At 36.8% G+C, this 23,079-nt stretch overlaps 1 protein-coding gene across 3 annotated transcripts in view; it reads left to right on the forward strand.

The window, feature by feature from the left end:
- Positions 1–497: 497 nt before the first annotated feature.
- CYCH;1 (cyclin H;1) overlaps positions 498–23,079 on the forward strand; it is a 76,564-nt gene continuing 53,982 nt past the window's right edge. For 2 of the 3 annotated variants that reach the window (XM_089809422.1, XM_089809423.1), the window contains exon 1: positions 498–769. In XM_089809422.1, the coding sequence (XP_089665548.1) occupies positions 710–769 (60 nt within the window). In that variant the 5' untranslated portion in view covers positions 498–709. The remainder of the gene's footprint in view (positions 770–23,079) is intronic. The other variant, XM_089809424.1, reaches the window with a different exon arrangement.

Here is a 23,079-nt window from a genome sequence, read left to right on the forward strand (position 1 = left end):
TTGAAGCTCCTAAAGGGCATCTATAAGTATACAAGACTTCGACCCTAGACAATATTGGGGGTTTTCTTTAATCCCCCGATGCCTATACTTGAACGAGGTTTTGTACATATTTTGATATTAATAAAATACAAGCATTTACCTTTTATTGATATAAAAAATAAAAAATAAAAAATAAAAAATAATTTTCGTAAATGAAATATAAAAATAATAAAAATTAGAAACAACCTTTAAAAATAGAAATAAATTAATTCTTAACCTAGGTTATACTTATGATAACATCAAAATTCAACCTCCCTTTTTGTATCCTCAATTCCTCTCTATAAACATATGAAAAATTTATAAATTATCTTTTTCCGATGGTTATGTAGGAAAACTCCCAACATATGTTGTGATTTTGATTTTAATGGTAAAACATCTGCACAAGTTACAACATCTACCGAAGCTTGACCCAATATGTAAAATATATTAATAATAAAATCCCGAAATCTTTCTCCATTTATAAAAGTATACCACTCTTTGTCCGCTAAGGAGACTCGCTTCCAGTAAAACCGAAAGACGCTCCTCTGCGATAAAAACCTGTTCTTTTTTGTTCTCAATAGACATCGAAATTTCTGGGTTTCACTGATCGTATGGCAGATAAAAATCTAATCTCCAAACATATTAAATCGCAAGATTTGTGAACAAGTTTCAGTTCAATCTGTACAGTGCAATGGGAGATTATGCGACTTCTACTCATCGAGAGCACTGGCTTTTCACTTCTGAAGATTTGGTACATTATTCTTTGGGATACTTTCCTCAGTTGTAATTAGTTTTGTGTCGGGGAAGCCTGTTTTTGGGGAACACCGGTTTGAACCCGGTTCGCTATGAAATTCTGCTATTTTGTCTCTTGAGTTTGTTCCATCTGATGCCACGGCAGATTTTTTTTCCGCAATAGTGTACCATAATTTGAATTTGTTAGCTCGTTTATAAGCTAGAATATTGTTATTACAGAAGAAGAAAATGCACGAAATAATCTGAAACTATTAGTCTAGGTTTATATGTCTCAAGTTATCATATTAAAAAACGACAAAGCAAATGTGCCAGAATCTCAACACATTTAGTATTATCGAACCTTTAAAAATATCTGTAAAAGGATTATGTTATGGGTGCTGCAAGTCGTGTCCGAAGAAGAACCATTCTCAAAGGCAAGAGAAGTGGCTCCCTGGAGAACAGTTCTCTAGTCTGTGTTATTGCTACGTACACGAATAAGAAAGGATAATATCCTCACTGATAATTATGCAAAGATCAGTACAGATTTGGATGATCTCCTGAGAGGAATGGCCTAGACTTACGAAGGCAAATTTTTTCTTTTCACTGGGATTTCTGCACTCAATGACGTGGATGTCGTGTTTTACCCAATCTGAACACTTTATCATATCTTCTGGAATTTGAACCCGGGTAACTATTGTGAAAATCCCATCACTTACAATGCTAGAGGTTATAGAGAGTTTTTTGTTTGCAATAGTGTAAGCATAATTTGAATTGTCTCCTTATTTTGAATTTTGGAGTTTGAATATTGTAATCACAGAAGCGCACCAATAGTAAACTGCAACGTATATTTATCGGAATCATTAAACATAGATTTGTATTTCGAGGTATTGATGAAAGACATGAAAATTAGATGTGCCAGAATTCCAAAAAATGAGAAAGTTCCTGCCCTTCTAAAACATTTGTTAGGGAACTGTCCATCAATTGTTGCGTAGTATCTTTGGTGTTAACAGTATCCACCCTCATGGCCAGGAGAAGAGGTTTCATGGAAAATAATGCTATAGTTGGGTTGTAGGCACAAACACAAGAAAAGATTGTGTCGTCACCAATCACCATGAAAAGGTTAATGCAGATTCTAATAATCCCTTCAGGAGAATGGGCTAAGATAATAAGATTCGACTAAGAAATCCTTATTGGAAACAGCTCACCCCTTTCCGTGTCTCTTCTATTTAACATTAGCGACCAGGAGACATCTTATACAGTTACAGGGACAGAAATGTCTTTTTAACGGTCATCTAGATGATGTCTGAAAATGGTGACCATTACTTGCTTCTGTTATATCTTGAATTGGGAGAGAGTAATTGCTGACCCTCTATATTCTATGCCACTATAAGATGTCTGAGATATACTGTGATTACTTATCAATGAAGGCAAAAAAGTGAAACAAACGTTTCAGCTCTTTGTGAGTAAAATTACACTAATTGCACATACATGCAAGGTGCTAGCGCTAAAAACTATAAATTAGACCAGTCTAATTCAAAACTTAAAATAAATTATAATTTTCTAATTCCAGTTATTATCAACTTTTTGGATTTTGTAGTTTAATAAAGCTAGCATTGTCTTGCTTCCCTAGTATATTCAGAATCTGTAACTTAACAAGAAACAACTAGTAGTAACATTGCATATTGTCAATCTGGCAAGCTTGAAATTAATGGTGTCTTCTTTGCCAACCCTTAGGTTCAAATGTCTGAAACTTGGAAGGCCTGTTTATGTGTAAAGTTGATTAATGTATAGTCACGTCCCCTTTCAAATTTCCAGTAAAAAGAGAAGTTCACAACATAAAAAACAATCTTCAGCAAGCTATATCCAAACAGCAGCAATGAGTCGTACTCAAATATGCCAATAACTAGCTAGATAACATGTAAACTTGCACAAATCAAATTAAACTCTTGTAGCAACCTATATTGATTATAATTTGATTACTACAGCTAAAGGACTGTTATGACAGTCAGTACAACAACCACACAACAATTGCTTGAGTGAGGAAGTCCTCAAGAAACTTAAGGATTTTTGACCACTGGTTATTTTCTCCAATGGGGTTTCCTTCACAGAAGAAATTATAAATACAAAGTACCCCAGAAGTGAAAATAATACTCACTTTGATCATCTCAAAATACAATGTTTTCCTAGTTTTGTATGCTGCAACCTGAATGACAAAACTGGCTTGCGTAAAACTAAATTGGCACCAAGGCCCAATTTGAAATCTACACACAACATCATGGGTTGCCTTACTGGGCATTTGCATATTACATCGTCGGTTGGCCTTACAGGCCTCACATACTTTTTTGTTGGAGGTTTGAAGTTCTTCCTTCCATCTGACTTGGCATTGGTTGGGTGGTAGCTCCCAAATTCAATCCATGATAACTCCTCAACACTAGTCACACAACAATCCCAATTTCTGACCTTTGATAACTCCTTGGCATGCATTGGGCCGCATTGCTGGTTCTCTATCACCAACAAGTCCTTGGCATGCATTGGGCAGGGGCCTCAATCCCCAATCTCCAACAAGTGCTTAACTTGCATTGGGCAGCAATTTCAATCCCCAGCCTCTGACAAGTACCTGGGATGGTCCAACAATAGCTGCAGTAAATTCAATGACTTCTTGAGCAACAGTTTTTCATCATATTTTGGAAAAGGGATATAACATGCAGCGATTCCAGTTCCTAAGTGTTCTATCTCATCTGATAATTCCGTTTGCAAGTCTGGAGTGATAGTAATTGGCAAAGAAATTAAATTCACGTGGCTTCAATTCTGTCAATAGGGTGAACTGAAAATAATTGGCTCTTAAATCAGAGTCCTATGTCCAAATGCTTGTAGAGACATCTTCATAAGTAAAACTAATTCATTCATTAGGTGTGCATTCCTTGCAAGATAAGTTCAGGGGGAAATCCTCGATGAACTTAAAGGAATAGATATCCTTCATCGTGACAATTAAAGCCAAGGTTTCCCCTCAAGTGGCATTTTAAAGTGATGTGGCAAGGTCCAAATTGTTCTTGAGATTGAAACCAAAGGGTGCAAAAATAAAACAAAATATAAGACAAACAAAAAGAAGAAATTTTGTTGGCTTTCGAATGAATGATTCATACATTGAAAATTAAAATGGAAGCTAGTTTTGCTAAGACCTAAAAAACTACTTTCTTTTTATAATGGTTGTGAGTCTGTGACTAAGACAAGGCTAGATCCCTTTCTTAAAGGACTCTATCTCTTGGTTCTGTGTATAATTCTTACTAATTTCTTATTTCCCGATTTGTATTATAGGATATATGGTTGCTATTTTCACTAGATCGTTTAGGTTTTACCAGTTAGAATTGTCTTTCCTAGTTTTGGTTTAGATACTTAACTTTTGGTCATCAAAGTTGTTTCTAGTACTCTTGATTATTGCTATACTTTGATTTCTATCAATTTATTTTGATCATTAATATGCATTAATATAAATTCTTTCTTTCTCGCTATTTCTACCGTTTCATCCACTTTGTTGAATGTGTGACCAGTGTTAATTGCACTACCCATAGATCCTTGCAGTCATGGTTTGAAATTTTATATATATTATTTAGTATGAAGATGTCAGCCTGAGTACAAGATGTCACTGATTTTGGCTTGCAATATTGCATATAAGCTATCTCTTACACCTGATTAGTTCATATTGCACTTGTACCTCAGGCTTACACTAATCTTGGATAAGTGGGCTGATTGTGGAGGTAAGGGTAGGTTAATGATATGGGAAGTGCTGCCTTATTCAGTGATGCTATGGTTGTAGTTTTGTATGGGTTGGTAGAAAACTTGAAGCTCTTTACATTAAAAGACCTTCTTGGATTTAAAAATCAAATGAGGCAGGAGAAGATTAAATGTGTGAGCTCCTGTAAAGTGATCACAAAAATGTTAAGCAATAGGGTTAATCTTTCTATTCGACTGCTCTGAACATTCATATTTTGTGTCAAAATAGTTGCAGTAAGAAGTAGATAGGCTAACAACAATGCTGAGTGATATTGGCTTGATCGTGTGCACAAACATTAGTGGGACACGTTTGTAAAATACCTTATGATATGAAACATGAGCAAAAGGTGCATGCAGTATGTTTTTTGTTGTATCAGTAGTCCAGACTTTTTGTTATTTTTGCAGTCTTTTTGGCCCTTTTCAAAGCTATATATATTGTTTAAATACCATTTTAATCTGTTTAGGTGGCTATTTTATTGAGGTTTAACTGTAAAATATTGCTTGAACTTATAGGTAATGTATTTGTTGTTCTCCCAAGCATTGGTACACTGATCAGTGGCTATCTTTTCCCAGAGCTTGGCTGGACTTTATGAAAGGCTGTGGTAATATATTTTGTTCAAGGTTTACCCCTGAAAAGTTCAATTGCATGCAACACATTCTTTGTCTTCACAAGTGTTGTTACATTGGAAGGTACACTGATGGTTGACAATCTGTGCAATTTATACACGTTTGGTGTGGTATTTGTAACACCATGTTTTCTGTTTAAGCATTTACAACAACGTGACATAGAGAACTTGAAACGTCAACTATGAAATGATGTTTCAGTATAACATACCAACTTGAAATACTTGAACATTGGAAAATTGCAACACGAATCAAAAACCATTGAAAATCCAACATGGTAACATACTACATATCCAATTGAAACATTCAAAATAAAAAAACTCAAATAGAAATTCAAGTAGCCGTCCAAGTGGCGGCATGGTTGTGTAATGGCGGAGGTGGGTGTACTTGGGTAGCAAGGACGGTACTTCAAGGTTTGGGGGGGGGTGTGAGTCCCCTGGTTTCATTGCAAACATGTGTCTGGAAGTTTCAAACATCAAAATAAATATGCTACAAACTAAGCCTCATTCTAGCTATCAATATCCAAAGGCTCAGAATCATCTGAGTCACTATCTCCCTCTAGTAGAAGTGGATCATCCAATGGTAGCCTGACCAGTTTTGGTTGCACCTCCTTCATTTGGGTCTATTGTCTGCGGACACAAATTCAAACCTTTGGGACCCCCCACCACCATTGCTGCTTTGGCAAAAAGACTTAAAAAAAGAAGTTTTTATTAGTTTTCTAATGCCAAAAATATCCAAATATGTAGGGGGACAATTGAGACTATTTTTGTGTTTGCTAGGCATTTTGGGGATGGCTAGCCATCCCCAAATGTTAGGAGCTGTTTCGTGCGGTATTGGCTAAATCGCCAACTAAACTGTCAAGTATATCAGAAGAGTTTGAAAAGAAAAACTAAGGGTCTCTCTCGGTAAGATACACTTTTTAGTTTGCTGTTTAGACATTGCCCTGCAGTTTTTTAAAATCGGGGATGGCTGGGGGACGTCCCCTTTTCATCCCACTGTCCTTGAAACATTTCAATGATGAAAACAAGTCCCTTGATGATAGGGAACACATCCCTGTGTAACATAGTTTTCCACTTGCTGGCATACAGAGATGGGTGCATTTAGGTATTTTCTCTGGTAAAAAACAAAAGGAAACTGTTTGATCAGAAAATATTATGAAAATTCATTTTAAGTTGAAAAGGTGTATATTTTTAATAATTTAGATGTGGTGTATGGTTCCATGCCTTTTAAAGACCATGCTTATAAAAATGCTTATTACCATTTTAAATCAATACAAATCAGACACCTAGCTTTGTCACATGCTAGGGTTGCAGCTAACCTTTTTGCTTCTTGCCACATGATCTCATACCCATTTGAGAGGATACTGTTATCTCTAACGCCCTTTCTTTAACATCCACTATAGCTTTCTCAACTGAACACAAATCTTGTCTCAACATCACTTCCAATGTAATATACCCTATTGGAATATTCCTAAATTTTGCCCTAAAACCACAATTTCACTTACATTTATGAAATTGTAACAAGCTAAACCGAACAACTAGATTATAATAACAAATAATGAACAAATCGTAGGAAATTAAGTCATGCTAGGGTTGCAGCTAACCTTTTTGCTTCTTGCCACATGATCTCATACCCATTTGAGAGGATACTGTTATCTCTAACGCCCTTTCTTTAACATCCACTGTAGCTTTCTCAAGTGAACACAAATCTTGTCTCAACATCACTTCCAATGTAATATACCCTATTGGAATATTCCTAAATTTTGCCCTAAAACCACAATTTCACTTACATTTATGAAATTGTAACAAGCTAAACCTAACAACTAGATTATAATAACAAATAATGAACAAATCGTAGGAAATTAAGTTTTTCTTTTAGATCATATTAACATAAAGAAACTACTTCCACATGAACATGATGATTGCAAAGTTCATGCAACTAATTGAAGTAAAAGGTATCACTATATATATTCACCTAACAAACTTCACATGAAAATAAATTAACTAGCAATTCCATTTTAACCATTAGAAAGAATTTAATAACTGAATTAACTAACAAAACTTGAATCATGGAACCTAATGTAAGTGTTTGCTCTTTTTCTCTCTCTAGAAGTTCTCATAAACATTCAGGAGGGATACTATTATCAGAGGCCTTTCCTCCCAACCATGGACTTTTTGGTCTAAACCTTATGGTCTCCCACATAAATTTCTTTCAAAGGTGGCTTGTATTAAAATAACCTTCATATTTCTTTTTAATGCTCACTATTGTATCTTATTATATCTCTGTAAATATTAGAATGTTTCTAATATTTAGGTGTAATCTAGAATAGAATGTTTCTATTCTATTTGGCTCTCCTCTTTGTATATATAGATCAGTTTGATCTCTGATTAATTCATTCAAGTATTCCGCCATTTACATTTGTAACATGGTATCAGAGCTAGGGCTTAAACCCTTTGTGCAAATCGACTGAAAATTTGTGTCTTTAGCTACTGGCATTCTTGGAAAATCGTGGATTTGTTTTCTGCAATTTTTTTCTTGGAAACCCACGCATGGCTTAGTCTGTAAATCACAAATCTGAAGGTTGTTTTTTCAAATCTGGAGGTTGTTTTTTCAAATCTGCTCACACCCAGATCTCAAAAAGTGGGATTTTTTGGTTTTTTTTCAAAAACGGGTTTGTCTAACCTTGTTGGATATTCTGCTCGCGTTTTTGCTGCTGGGTTGTGTTTTTTTTTTACCTGCAAACATCATTTTTCTGCCTTTTTGACCTCTTTGGCCACCGACTGTTATTTTGCTCAGAACCCTAGTTTTTTGAAATCTCAAATGGGTCTTCATCCGATTTTTGTGGGTGCCTCATTTTTTTTGCCTCAATTTTCGAGCCAGTGGATCCGGATTCCGACAACATTTTATTTCTCGGTTTTTCGAGCTCTTTTCTGGGTACTTCTCCAATTTTTTTGAGTCTTCATTTTCTCACCTCGAAGTTTGTGCCATTTGAAATATTCACATATTATAAGCATCTGTATCAGTAGCATCAGAAGTCAGACTCAATCAAACAACAAACCAATGCTGCCCAACACTCAGAGCAAAAAGAATCTATTTACCATGCCTTTATGGCCAGCATACCTGCAAATCATGTGAAATCTTCTACCTGGTACATCGATTCTGGTGCCTCCTGACATTTCACTCATAGGTGTGATTGGTTTGTTGAATTCACTCCCTATTCTGATTCAGTAATCTTTGGAGGCGGCGAAGAATACAATATTGTCGGCAAGGGCAATGTTCAGATTCAGTCTGGAGGAAGAAAACTCATGTTTCTCAATGTATGTTATGTTCCTGGCATGAAACATAATCTTCTGTCTGTTAGTCAGATTATGAAGCACTCTCCTCAGTTGGATGTCGTTTTTAGTGGAAATAAGTGTTCGATTATTGATCGTGCTTCTCGCACTACCCTTGCCTTTGGTCTTGAGGATCATGGTATTTATAGGCTTGTAGATTCAGGCGATTCCCTTGAGCATGCCTTCATCGCCGAATCATCCGCTCTCAGCAGTCTTTGGCATCAGCGATATGGTCATCTGAACATTCAATATCTAGCACAACTTGCTTGGGATAATTTAGTCCATGGCCTACCTAATATTCAGACCCAGAACCATCGCGTTTGCGGAGCTTGCCAAGCAGGGAAGCAACATAGGACACCATTTAAGAATGGTGAATCATGGCGGGCATCCAGAGTACTCCAACTGGTCCATGCTGATGTATGTGGTCCTATGAATACTCCTATTACTGGGAACAGGTATTTTTTACTCTTTGTGGATGATTTCAGTCGCAAAATGTGGGTATATTTTCTTAAGCAAAAATCAGATGCCTTTCTTGTATTTCAGCAGTTTAAAGCTCTAGTAGAAAAAGAGTCTGGTTCCTCCATCCGTACTCTTAGGATCGATAATGGGGGAGAATTCTGTTCTTCTTCTTTTTTTGCCTTTTGTACTACTCATGGCATTAGACGTCAGTTCACCACACCTCACACCCCTCAGCAAAATGGTGTTGTAGAGTGTCGAAATCGTACCATCACAAAAATGGCTAGGGCTATGCTAGAACATAGAAATGTTCCTAGAAAATATTGGGCAGAAGCAGTATCCACAACTCTTTACCTTCTTAACCGGTCACCCACCCTTGCAGTTAATCATAAGACTCTTGAGGAAGCCTGGTTTGGTCGCAAACCTAGGATCAACCATTTGAAAGTTTTTGACTCTCTGGCATATGTATGGATTCCTGATGTCAAACGCACTAAGTTGGATTCCAAAAGCCAGATTCTTATGTTTACAGGATATAGTCACACACATAAGGCCTACAGACTGATTGATGTAAATACTGATCATTTAATCTTCAGTCGTGATGTTGTGTTTGATGAGGAACTCGGACCATTTCCACTCTCCGACTCCCCACCACATTCTGAGATTCAGTCTTCAGCAATCTCTGACTTGGGTTCTTCTATTTTATATGAGTCATCTGATGCTACTGATACACCACCTCAATCACTTCCAGATAATACAACTCTTGCTCCCGCTTCTCATCCAGCTATTCCGACAGCATCTGATATTGGCTCCTCGACTCTTCGGCCAAAATGGTGGGCTCAAACAATTAGTGATCTTCGTCTTGATGAACTCATTGAGGGTAGAACCTCTAGAAATAAGAGCCTTCAGCACAACACAGTTAATATAGCTCTTATGGCCAACATCCACAGTATCCTTGAGCCCCAGATATATGCAGAGGCCAAAGGAATTCCAGAATGGGAACAAGCAATGGATGCTGAGCTTCAGAGTCTTCAAAAGAACCACACCTGGGTTCTTTCAGATCTCCCTCCTGGGAAGAAACCCATTAGCTGTAAATGGGTCTATAAGGTCAAGTACCATGCAGATGGTACCTTGGACAAATACAAAGCCAGACTTGTTGCTCAAGGATTCACCCAGCGCGAAGGCATTGATTATGAGGAGACATTTGCTCCGACAGCCAAGATGAGCACTATTCGCATTCTTCTTGCAATTGCAGCTCAGTATGGTAGGAAAGTTCATCAGATGGATGTGAAGAACGCCTTTCTCAATGGTGAATTACAAGAAGAAGTCTACATAACGCAGCCCCCAGGTTTTAAGGTTGCCGGTTCAGAACACAAAGTATGTAGACTCCAGAAGGCCCTCTATGGGCTTAAACAGGCCCCTAGGGCTTGGTATATAAAGATTGATCATTACTTGGTTGCTCAAGGATTTCAGCGTAGTCCGTCAGACTGTAATCTGTATATTAAATACTTTGGTAATGATATTCTTTTTCTTGTTGTCTATGTGGATGATTTGATCATTACTGGAAATTCAGAACATTTGATTTCAGAAATCAAATAGGATCTATGCAGAACTTTTGATATGACAGATCTCGGATTGCTTCATTATTGTTTAGGTATTGAGGTTTGGCAGACTGACAACAGTATTTTTTCGTCTCAGTCCAAGTATGCCAGAAGTTTGCTTGATAGGTTTCGAATGCAGGATTGCAAATTTGCCTCCACTCCTATGGAGACTGGTATGAAATTGTCTGCACAATCTGTTTCTCCTCCTGTAGATGAAACACTCTTCAGGCAGCTAGTAGGTAGTCTCATCTACCTTACTACTACTAGACCTGATCTTAGTTTTGCAGTCAGCTACATCTCACGGTTCATGACAAACCCCAAGACTGATCATTGGATTGCAGCGAAACGTGTGTTACGCTATGTACATGGTACTTCAGATTATGGTCTTCTTTACACAAGGAGTACTACTCCTCAGCTCAGTGGATTCACCGATTCCGATTGGGCTGGCTCAGTTGATGATAGGAAATTTACTTTTGGCTATGTGTTTAGTATCGGATCTACAACAGTTACTTGGACTAGTAAGAAGCAACAGGCACATGCACTCTCCTCTACAGAAGCAGAATATAGAGGAGCTGTCAAGGCAGCTTGTGAAGCAGTTTGGCTCCGACAGATGCTTGCAGATATGCATATTCCTCAAGCAGGTCCGACTTCTTTGTTTTCAGACAATCGGGGCGTACTCAAACTTGCCAAGAACCTAGTGTTTCATGAACGAACCAAGCACATAGAGCTTCATTGCCATTACATCCGACAATTAGTAGAAGATGGATCTATTCAGTTACGCTATGTCCCTACCTCAGAGCAATCAGTAGATATTTTCACAAAATCCCTTGGTCTTAACAAGTTTGTTAAATTCAGGGTATCTATTGGTGTAGTAACTAGATTGAGCATTAAGGGGGGTATTAAAATAATCTTCATATTTCTTTTTAATGCTCACTATTGTATCTTATTATATCTCTGTAAATATTAGAATGTTTCTAATATTTAGGTGTAGTCTAGAATAGAATGTTTCTATTCTATTCGACTCTCGTCTTTGTATATATAGATCATTTTGATCTTTGATTAATTCATTCAAGTATTCCGCCATTTACATTTGTAACAGCTTGACCTTGCACAAGAGGTGCCCTCTAAGACTTGGATCCAACCTGAGATTATAAATGGGATTAAATCTTTCTTGCCATCCGAGACTTGGTGTTTAGAGCCCATAACTCTACTTTGTTTCCTGTGAGAATGACCTTCCTCACTAGACATGCCCTATTGGTTCAACTGTCTGTTACTACACCATTGCATAGCACCACCTTGGCCAAGGTTTCTGTTTTGCAAGCACTATACTTTGTGTTGTTAATGTCACCACAAATGATGGTGTTTAGCATCTTTCTAGCATGATGCTTTGCCATGAGATTTTGTTTTAGTCTTTAACAGTTGAATGCCATATGGCTCATTTTATAGAACCTGCAACATTGGAATCTGAGGCTCCCATTTCAATTGTTGTGTCTATATTCTTTTGTCTACTTTAAACCTGATTTCTTCTGGAAGATCTTTTGCAGTGTCCATATCAACTTGAATATGGGAAAAGCTGGTCTGGGAGAAAACATAAATTTCTATAGCAGTGAACTTAAGTCTCTCAAGGGGGCTCAAGGTTCAATCCAAAACTGAAGAGAAAGGTTAGGAAGTGCAATCCATGGTGGCAACACCTTGAAATATTTTATCAAAGGATTGAATTGGATATCACGAATTCATGAGAAGGGTGTTCTGCCAAAGCCATAACCTGTGCTTGGCCCTTCAGGATTAAATCTTTACACTAAGTAGATTGAAATGTTAAACACTGCTAGGAAGAAATTCTATGTGCAGGGGTCAATTTTTACATTTTTCTCCACGATTGACATACAAATTACTATTCATCCCTTTATGCCTACAGGGATGCTAGGCTAAAACTAAAAGAGATTCAACTACATACGATACTATTTTATGCACAGTAAGCTTCCCTTGTAATACTTCCCCAAACACCAAAAGAGGGTTCTCTGAGCACTACAATGGTTTAATCTTCGCAAACCTCAAGCTGTTCTGTAGACTCTTAACATCGATCAGAGACAGAACTGAAGCTGAAAGCCATGAGCCCTCAACAACTGAGGTTAAAGAATACTTACAGATATTAGAAGATTTATTACCCTGGATTGATCTTTTTGTCCTAGATAAATCCTCAGCACCATCAGAAGAAATGCCCATTATCAGGATCAATTACTAGAAATTTGTTTTCTTAATAATATCCAAAGAATTTATTTTAGCCTCATTGTGTTTTTTAGTTTACTCCAGTTTTTTTCTTTGCATGAAAAAGTTTTTAGTCAGAGATTTATTTAGAGAAATCTATGCACCCAAGTGGTTACTGAAGTGGACGTGTCTTGTGGTTTTGTATCTCTGAAGTCCTGAGTGATCATGAAAATCAATGCTTTTGGATAACTAACTATGTGATTGCAGTTTCGTTACTCTTTTTGTTATCCAATGCCCTCAACAACCTACAATTGTCATGGTGTCGAGTTTTAACTAAATGTTTGATCATTTGGTTTCCTGTCAATCAATATCAACACTTATAATTAAAAAGACATTTCAGCTTTAACGTCCCTGTTTTAATATTTTCTAATATTTTGAAACAAAGTAAAAAAATGAGAATCCGGAAATTCTGAAATTGGAAAACAAGTACTTCAAAACCCTCAACAACATTCAAACAATTCACCTTGATTAGATCTGAGTTGCATCGTAACAACCAATTAATATCCTAATAAATTATGAATTTAAAAAACTTCTTGAGGGAAAAGGAATATGCTATAACAATATATATAATATAACTGTCTTTCATTTTCCTATGAACACGAAAAGCAATTCCTTTAACTAACTTGAAAGAAGTTACTAACTTCCACATGAAGCTGAACTTAACCAATTCATTTTGATACTTAGCAGCACAAGGAAAGAAATAAGAAGTGAAACTTCAACTTCCAAAGAAAAGTAACTAAATATTATATCACTATGAAATGAAATAACATAATTAACTACCAAGGTAAATTTCATAAAACTTGAACTTATTGTCCCAATTCTGCTGAACCTTCTTTAGCTTCCAACATCCATGGGCAAAAGAGTATCTTCAGGGGTTTTTGCCACCCAACTTTGGATCTTTCAATAGCGACCTAATCGCCACTTGCTCAACTTCCACACAGAAGTAGCCCAGCCCTTTCCGGGGATGTGAAGCGGGTTCAATTTTCTTGCCATATAAGAATTGGTGTAGAACCTACAACTGTTGTAGCTATCCTATAGACATCTTCACCTACTAAGGTGACCTTCCTAGCTAGACATCGCTCTATTGGTTCTAGCGACTGATGGTTACCACCCATAGCATAGTACCACCTTGGCCAAGGTTTTTAATTTAGTTCAAGCACAAATCCTTGTGCAGTCTGTGTCACCACAGACTCGTTTTGAGTCATTACAACTTTTTTATCGGATATCCACATCTTGTTGGCTTCAAGACACAAATGTGTTCATGTCTTCTCATAATCTTAGCCAAAACACAATATTTCCTTCCATAAGGTTTGTTAACTTTTAATAAAATCTCCTTTTCTAAGCGGTGTAAATCAATGCTAGTTTGCTGTTCCAAGAATATGCAGATCAAGATTTCACACAAACCGATAAGACATAAAGACTAGCATTACATGATCATACATATTTTCATGAAATAAGATGAGACTCATCTAATAGATTGATGAACGACTGAGCTCTAAGATGGTTCACATGATCAGTTTCATGGTTCATTTTGTATTCCCTCCTACATAGATGTTGCAGGAGCATCCTTGGGTCATTGGCAATCTTGCATCACCCAAAAATATTTCCTTTCAGTTTTGTTCTCGTTTTCTCATTTATGTGTTTTTGGTAGCAATTCTTGTAATTGGATCATTTGCTGTTGCAAACTTATGCATATGTTCTGGATATCATGGTTTATCTATGTTTGGGTTCACTCTTTGTTTTGAGACTTTGCATGTGAGGTATTCTGGATTTGTAAATTCTTCTATGTGTTAATAGCCATGTGAGTTTTCTGGTCTCATCAAGCATTTTCCCGTTCAGGGAAGCTTTGTGGCTCATATCTTGATGTTCTTGGGTCTTTGGCCGATGTCTCCTTCAGATCATTCTTCATGTCTTACCACATGGAGGGAAATTCTTATGATTTGGACCCCGACTTATATTTGTTGTATTATGTTTTCTTAATCTTGGGAAATATAATCGATCTGCGCTGACATATGTATTGACAAGGCTCTATATATCTAGGTATTTGATCTTTGTTTAGGAAGCAACAATAGTAGAAGTAATTATAAGAATAGCTTTTGGAGGTTAATTCCAGTGTTTAGTATGGAATTCTATTATAGTCAGGCATGTATGCTGAAAGTATATAGGCTGCATGTTGCAAGCCAATGTGATGTAAATTAGTGAATCTGTGATAATGCGAATATGGAATTTTGCATGTTTCCAATTAATTGGTGAGTTATTGAAGATCTTGAGTTGTTGACTTTGCATTGTATTTTCTCTAGCTGCATGGTCTAGACCATCTCCTTTGGGGACACTCCTGCCATTACTGCATCATATGGTATCAAAGCAAGATCGTTCTTGTGATTGCAGATCTGTGTTCCTAGCTTGCAAAGATGCAGATGTGTTAGTTGCAGGATGATAGAGTGTAGATCTGGCCTGCAATAACATAGGACTTGCGTGAGGTGGTTAGGAAGGTTTTTGTTGATGATTAGTGATTGTTGAGGTAACAGATAGCTGAGGAGAGGCAACTTTGCGAGGGTTGTTCAATAGATTGTTGAGTGAGAGAATTAATTCCTTGTAATGAGATTGTCCAAGCTGAGGTAGTTGTACCTGAGGATTGGTAAGATGCTGCCTAGAAGAATGAACCCTAGAAGGCTAGAAAAAATGATGGAAGACTTTAAAAATGAGACAAGGATTTAGATTCATATTGCATTGATTGGATTGCAAAGGAACCCTAAGACCGAGGAGGAATATGAGGAAGCTACCGAACTCCATGCAAATGAGGAAAGATTGTTGAGAGCTATGGCACAAATTGGAAGTCACAAGGTGGATGTTTCTAATTTCTTTGGTTTATTGCATCTTGAGGATTTGATAGACTGTATAGGTGAATTAGAAGATTACTTTGAGCTTGAGGGATGTCAGAGATCCATAGAGGGTTAGGATAGCACAAACTAAGTTGAAGGGTCATGCTACCTTTTGGTGAAAGAAATTGCAAAAAGATGGAAAGGAGAGTGGTGAAATGAAGATCACTAGATGGATGGTAATCATTGCTAGATTGAAAGCTAAAATCATACTTGAGGATTATGAATTGGAATTATTCAAGAGATTGCACGACTTGAAGCAAAAAGATACAAGTGTGAAGGAAACACCTAGGAGTTTTAAAAGATGACAATCATATTTAGACACCAAGAGATATCTAAGGAGAAGGTGGCTAGATACATTAATGTTTTGAGATTTAATATTTAGGATGAGCTGAGTATGTCGAGTATGTCTACAATTAAGGATGCTTACCAATATGCATTGAAGGGAAAAGATAACAAGGAAATAGAGTAATCCTAGAGGAAAGGAGAAGTTAGTGAGTAATATTGGCAAATAGAAGCATATCATTGAAGAAGTACCTCATCAGTGAAGACTAAGGAGTGGAAATGGTGGCACGGATTTCAAAGGTACCTGTTTCAAATGTGGTGGCATAAGACAGACCTTTTCAATGTTTTGAGGGATCTAGAAAAAGCTTGGGTAAACATAATCTTGTGGCACATGAGGAGCAAGCTACTAATGAACTTGTGGAAATTATGGCAGAACCTAAGATGGGAGTCTTTGATGCTAAGGAGAGTCACGTTGATCAAGAAGGGAGCTGAACCTATGCAAAGGTGGAATTTGTTTAAGACTGTTTGCAAATCAGGAGGTAAATGTTGTAAGGTTATAGTGGATAGTGGTCGTACTGATAACTTGTTACCAGAAGAGATGGTATAAAAGTTTGGCTTGAAGAGGCTTAAACATCCTTGCCCTAAGGGATAAGTTGGTTTCAAATGATTATAGAGTAGGGGTAAAAGAGCAATGTTTGGTGAACTTCAACATTGGACCTAACAGAGATAAAGTATTATGTGATGTGGTATCTATGAGTGTTTGTCACATTCTATCAAGCAGACCTTGGCAATATGATAGGGGAGCTATCCATGATTGCAAAAGAAACTTGGTCACAATAGAGAAGGATGGACATAAGTCTACTTTAGTTCCCTTCAAGGAAGAAGAGGGGAGGAGTGCAAGGAATTTTGAAAAGTTATAGTTATGGGAATCAATATGCAGAGGTTATATTGGAAGTTGGCATAAATCAGAGGAAGAATCTTGAAGACCGATATGAAAACAGGTTAGTATCAGATAACAAGGAAAGGAAAACCTTGGTTGGAGACAAAATGGGGTCTTGTAGCAGAGGTAAATCATGTGTGGAGGACAAGAGGTGGTGGTGAATGTTCCTTACTACTGAATATAGATGTGAGGCATAATGGAATAAGTGTAGAGCAATGTAAGCTAATGGATCTAACAGATGAGAGAGCAAAGTTGCAGAGAAGGAAAGTTGTAGGTAAAGAGGATAGCTGGATCAAGAACGAGCATGGGATTTATCTCCTGAATCCTATAAGATGTTCATAAGTCTCTCTTATAGAACATCTTCTCACCAGGGGTGTCTGATGCAAGCATCCTTGGGTCGTTGGCAATTTTGCATTACTTAAAAATATTTCCTTCCAGTTTTGTTCTCATTTTCTAGTTTCTGTGTTTTTGGTAGCAATTCTTCCACCTCGATCATCTGTTGTTGCAAACTTCTGGATATGTTCCAGACATCATGGTTTATCTATGTCTAAGTTTGCTCTTTGTTTGGATACTTTGCACATGAGATATTTTGGATTCTTGTTCGGTTCTATATCCTCTTCAATGTTTTAATGGTCAGACGAGTTTTCAAATCTCGTGAAGCATTTTCCCAATAGACAAAGCTTTGTGGCTCTCATTTCAATGTCCCTTGGCCAACATGTCTTTCAGACCATGTTCATGTCTTGTCATTTGGAGGGAGATTCTAGGGTTTATTGTGGAATTCTGTTATAATCAGGCATGTTGCTGAAAGTATGTAAGCTGGATTTGCAGGCCAATGTGATGTAAATTTGTGAATCTGTTATAATGCGAATATGGCATTTTGCTTGTTTCCAATTCATTGTTGAGTAATTGAAGATGTTGGGCTGTTGATTTTCTGCTGCCTTGTCTCTAGCTGCATTGTCTGGACCATCTCCTTTGAGGACACTCCTGCCGTGACTGCATCAATAGATCCTCCTATTGCTTAAGGAAGCAAGATTTATTCACTTACTCAAATTCAGTTAAACCATAAAATTAAGGTTTCAAAGATGCCACGTGCAATGGATCAGATTTCTATATTCTCATACCCTATAATGTATTAATAAATGCCATGCAACAACCCAAATGAATATTGGTTTGACTTGATGAAATTATGAACTAATCTTTTGCTTATGAAGAAATGGTCTTTCTCAGACTTACAGTTGCAGATTCATAAGATCGAAGGTGTCGACCCCTGTCACATATAATCATGAATGGATGTGACCTATTGGTTCTTTTCTTTCATTAACTGCAATATGAGTGCATACAATTGGACAGTGCTTTCTTTTTCCTAATCAGCAATGTGAAGGCATATAGTTGAATGATTCTTCCATTTCTTAAACAGAAAAAATGAAGCATGCATTCAATTGTTCCTTCCTATCATGATCCGAAAAAGTTAAATGCAGTGAAATTTTCTTTTTCTTTCTTTATCAAGCACATTGATTATGAAAGTCTGGGATCAGTAATACATTTTAAATGGACATCAAATAATGCATAGAATTTGGCAATGCAACCATAATACACAATAAAGATAATGTAGAGGGTCAAACGATCCTTTCCATATCTCAACAAAGATAAATGCATAAACTCAAGAATGACAGAAGAAGAGCTAGAATCAAACATACAAGTTAAAGTTGATGTCCACTTCAATTGAAAATCAATTAGAGAGAACTTGATGCAAATCTTTTGCAACGATGAGTACATACTCCCAATGCCACAATCAGAAAATGTGACACACCAGAAGCTCATACCAGCTAGATAAGATAATATTATTAATGTCCAACAAAAGACCACAAAAGAGTCTATGAGATTGAGAGCTTACAACAAGATAGCAGAGAGAAGCGGGAGCACCAAACGGTGTTCGAGAAAAGCAAGCAAGAAACAAGAAGAGAAGAGAAGTGCCAAGGAAAGGATTAGGAATCCTTTGTTGGCATAAAGAATTTGGTCACTGAAGGATATAATTGCGAATGAGCCTTGCACTGTATTTGAGAGCTGCTGGAGGAGTGTCGCTGTCGGGAGAAACTACTGCGGGGTCTTACAGACCTGGAGTGACTGATGGTGGTAGTAGTAAATAGCCTTTTCACACCCCGTGGGGGAGACAAGGGTGAGAAAAAGGTAATAATGAGCTGATCTGAGGTATGACAGTGAGGAAGTAGTGACTGCAAAGTACTATCGTGGAGCAAGGTGGCTTCCTGAAGGTAGAGTGCAAGACACTGTGATCAATGTAACTGAAGAGTGCTGAAGGAGAGAAACAGTCATAGAATAGGCAACAAAATCTCCCTTTAATATCATAAAAGATTGGGCAACGAAAAATAAAGTGAGTCTCTGTCTTGACCTCAGCTAAAGTACACAACTAACAGATCCAGTCATCTCTATCCATATGATGGTATGTCCGGGCCCGAAGATGGTGAGCACCAACTCTGAAGGAGCCCAGAGAGATATGTAGGGCATGACACTTTAATGTCCCCATTTTTAGTAGGTTCCTGCAGTTGGCCAGGTCAATTCACCATCGGGACCCTCGTGAGCTGACAGTGGGATTTGAGGGTCTTAGTTGTGTGGTTATAGGCTTTCCAGCAGCCTATGGTGTGTTTGGCTCTGTTAGAGGGACTTACTATTTATAGTAAGTCAATCTGTTGGTTCCGATGAGCTTGGTTGAGTTAGAGGAGTTGGAGGATGTTCTCAGTTTTTATTTCGGGCTTTCGGTTCTAGCTCCAAGAATCTTGGAGGGAGCATCTATTTATAGGAACTCACCCCATCAGGTTCATCATCATCTTTCATCATTAGGATCACTTTGGTGTTGTTAGATTTCGATTTTGATGCTTCTTTAGCTGTTTTCGCAAGACGGGTAAATTATTATTATTTTCTTCTAAATACGTTGAGGTTGTTATTTTTGTTGGTGTTGTTGGTTGATCACCTCAGTATTATAGCTCATTGGAACCGAGACAAAAAGTTTTAAATCGTGGGAACAAGAAATAGTGGCCTTGCATGTCAGAATTTTAAGTTATGGTGGAAAAGGTCATTTTCGGAGCCAAAAGCAATTAATAAATTAGATTATAATGACACTATATTATATTTTAATGTTGTGTGTGGGAAGCTTCTTAAGTGAAATTCATTTGGGAAATTTTGTGCCATTTGGAGATTATAAATATGAGCCCATTCGATGAGTAAGGCATCCAATTGAATATTATTTTTTCTCTTGTTGTCTTTGTGACACTTCTGAAATTCTGAAATTTTGTGCCCTTGTTGAAGTATAAGGGTTTGGGATCTACAACTGAAGTATTGTAGATTCAATTTTGAGTTTTCATTCCAAGGATTGCATTTGCAATTGTGCCGAAGTATACAATTGCCTTTTTCTCCTACTGTATTAACTGTTGCTAAGGAGAAGTTTAATTTTTCTTGCTGTTGGAGATTGTTTTGGAATTTGTGAAGGCATTCGTTGGAATTGTTATATCAAATTGTGTGCTGGTTGATTTGGAGTTGGTTGGGCATCGTTTATATCTGTTGTCGGGCATTATTTTCTATCTGCACTTTGGGAGCAACATATCTGCAGTTGCATTTGTTTGTTAGAGAATTCTTTTGCCTTTGCTAGTCTTCATCTCAGAGGGTTTTCAAAGCATGTCTACATGTAAGTTCATGGACTGTAACTTCTAATTTTTCTGGGTATTGTTGATTTAGATAATAGGGGATATTTTATCAACTGGGTCGTTGATATTTTTTGAAAATACTTAGTATTTAAATTGGTATTAAAATCTGAAATTTTCAGTTGTATATTCCCTATGTAATTTCCAAGTATTTGAGTTCAAATTATTATTTCAATATCTTCTATTTTGCTGCTATATTGTTGTATCAAAAATTTCAAAACATCAAAAACAAAAAAAAAATCAATTCTTCATCACAAATTGTTTGAGAGCCAACAAGGCTCATTACAATGGTATCAAAGCTTGCTTGCAAAGTGTTTGACAAAATGTCAAACAACTAAATTATAAAATAATTTGGTGTTTGTTGAAGTTAAAATTGGTTGGGGTTATTATAGACACTAACATCAAGATAGGTAGCTAGGAAGAACAATAACCCCATCACGAATCTCTAGAAAATGCTCAACATAGAAGGCCATCATCGAACGTAAACCTCTAGGATTACTACAGGTGGTAGTAATGTACTGTCTGTAGATATCAAGTTTGACATGTTCATTCAACTCCAGGTGAACATGGGTATCCGACAAGAACTTATATGGAGGGAGGCGATCAATATCAATCCCAATTGAGCTCAGTAGAGAGGTTGCCTGAACATACTAGCAATGAGCTCTAGTGCTAGTATTGGAGCTTGCAGTCGTAACAGAGGAGCGATAGGCCAAATAGGTGTTAAAGTTTGTAGCTGTGATAGAGATCTTTATTTGTCGAAAGATGGACGTTATTACCGTTATTATCATCTTCAGCTGAAAAGGACACTTAAGTTTACTTTGTAATATTAAATGTAAGTGACATGTGTCATTCACATGCATTGAGGCATGAATATTCAAAGAGTTATAATTAATTATAGGAGTTATGAGAATCTTAAGAGACCTTCAGTTATAATGTGAATTGTCTCTCCTATTGTTATACATTCCCCTCAAGTAAAGGATATTGTACACTTGAATTCTATTATCAATAAAATGATAAATTTTGTTGTGTGGCTGAGTTTTTCCCTTCATTCTAGAAGGGTTTTCCCATGATATTTCTGGTGTCATTGTTTCAGTTTTATCTTTTTCTTTTTGTTGGTTATCTTCATTGATTTCTGGGCTTTAGTTTAACATGGTATCAGAGCTAGGATAAATAACAACTTATAAGTTTTTTTTTTGTTTCAATATTGTGCTTCAGATTATATATCTGTGTCTAAGTCTTCAGATCCTTAATATTGTTTGTATTAAATTATCATTTGATTTTTTTTTCTTTTCTACGCTGTCACTTCCCAAAAGTCGTATTATGTTTTTTTTTTCTTTTGCTCAAATCCTATGGTGATGTGCACGGTAGGTGGTTCAATGGCTTCCATCTAATCTCTCATGGGCGGATGTGTCTAAATGATGCTCAGATTGATTGATTAGGAAGCTTTCTTTGATTTCTGTCTCTAATTCTTATGCCATCTCTTTTATCGATTTCGTGTGTCTTCAATATTGAGCATTTGCTTCAATGTAATGTTGTCTTATTATATGCTCTATGACAATGTAATGTTGTCTTTTTATATGTATTATAAGCTATCAATCGTTTTATTTTATTTTTCGTTTGGAATAGTATTGATGTCGGTTTCCTTTTATTTTATTATAAATTTCTTTCGTAACTGGTCGTTGCATCTCATCTTTTATTTATGTGGAGTGATACTACCGTGTGCACCCTTTATTATTTTGGATGGTCATTTGATCACCATAACAACTCTTATGTTTTTGTGTGCTGAGAAGAGTCTTTTGGGCATTACCTTTTGTTTGAATATTTTCTCATATGATTGTTTTATGGTGCGATGTGTTCTTCCTCAGGTGATCAATAATTGATCATTTTGGCATTCAAGCACCTATCAATTATTAGGGAGGATAATGCCTGCAAATTGATATACCTTCATGCAAATATATTTCATATTCGTGTCTTCAGATAATTAAAAAACCGTGATGAACAATAGCAAGGATGTGTCGAGTGTCTATAGATGTTGTCAGTTGTCTTTCTATGTGTTTTATTTTAAGTGCTAATCAGCTATAATCTTGTTAGCTCAGCTGGACATGCGTATGGAAGATTTTGGCTTTTTTTTTTTTTTTTTTTCTGATTGCCTACATCTATTCGATGCTTTTCCCAAAGTGCACCCCAATCTTGGGAATTCTATGTGCTTCGTCAGAGCTGGAATTTTCCTTAGGGCCATGAGTTCACCTCCTACTAAGTTGATGTTTGAGTTGCTGAAAATGCAGAAACCCCATTTTTTAGAATTCTAGGCTCGCAGCGCTCGGTCTAGGACTAGCCAACTGATTGGATCTGTTGACATTTAAAAAAAAAAAATTAATTACCATTTTTTTTGCTGCAGATGAATGTTTTCACTGTACAAGGTTTTTAGAAAAAAATGGTGGCGGCATTGAAGTGCAGCTCAGCAAT

Source organism: Cupressus sempervirens, chromosome 11 (assembly GCF_028749045.1).
Source record: "Cupressus sempervirens isolate cs-2001-9-10 chromosome 11, ASM2874904v1, whole genome shotgun sequence".
Lineage (NCBI taxonomy): Eukaryota > Viridiplantae > Streptophyta > Pinopsida > Cupressales > Cupressaceae > Cupressus > Cupressus sempervirens.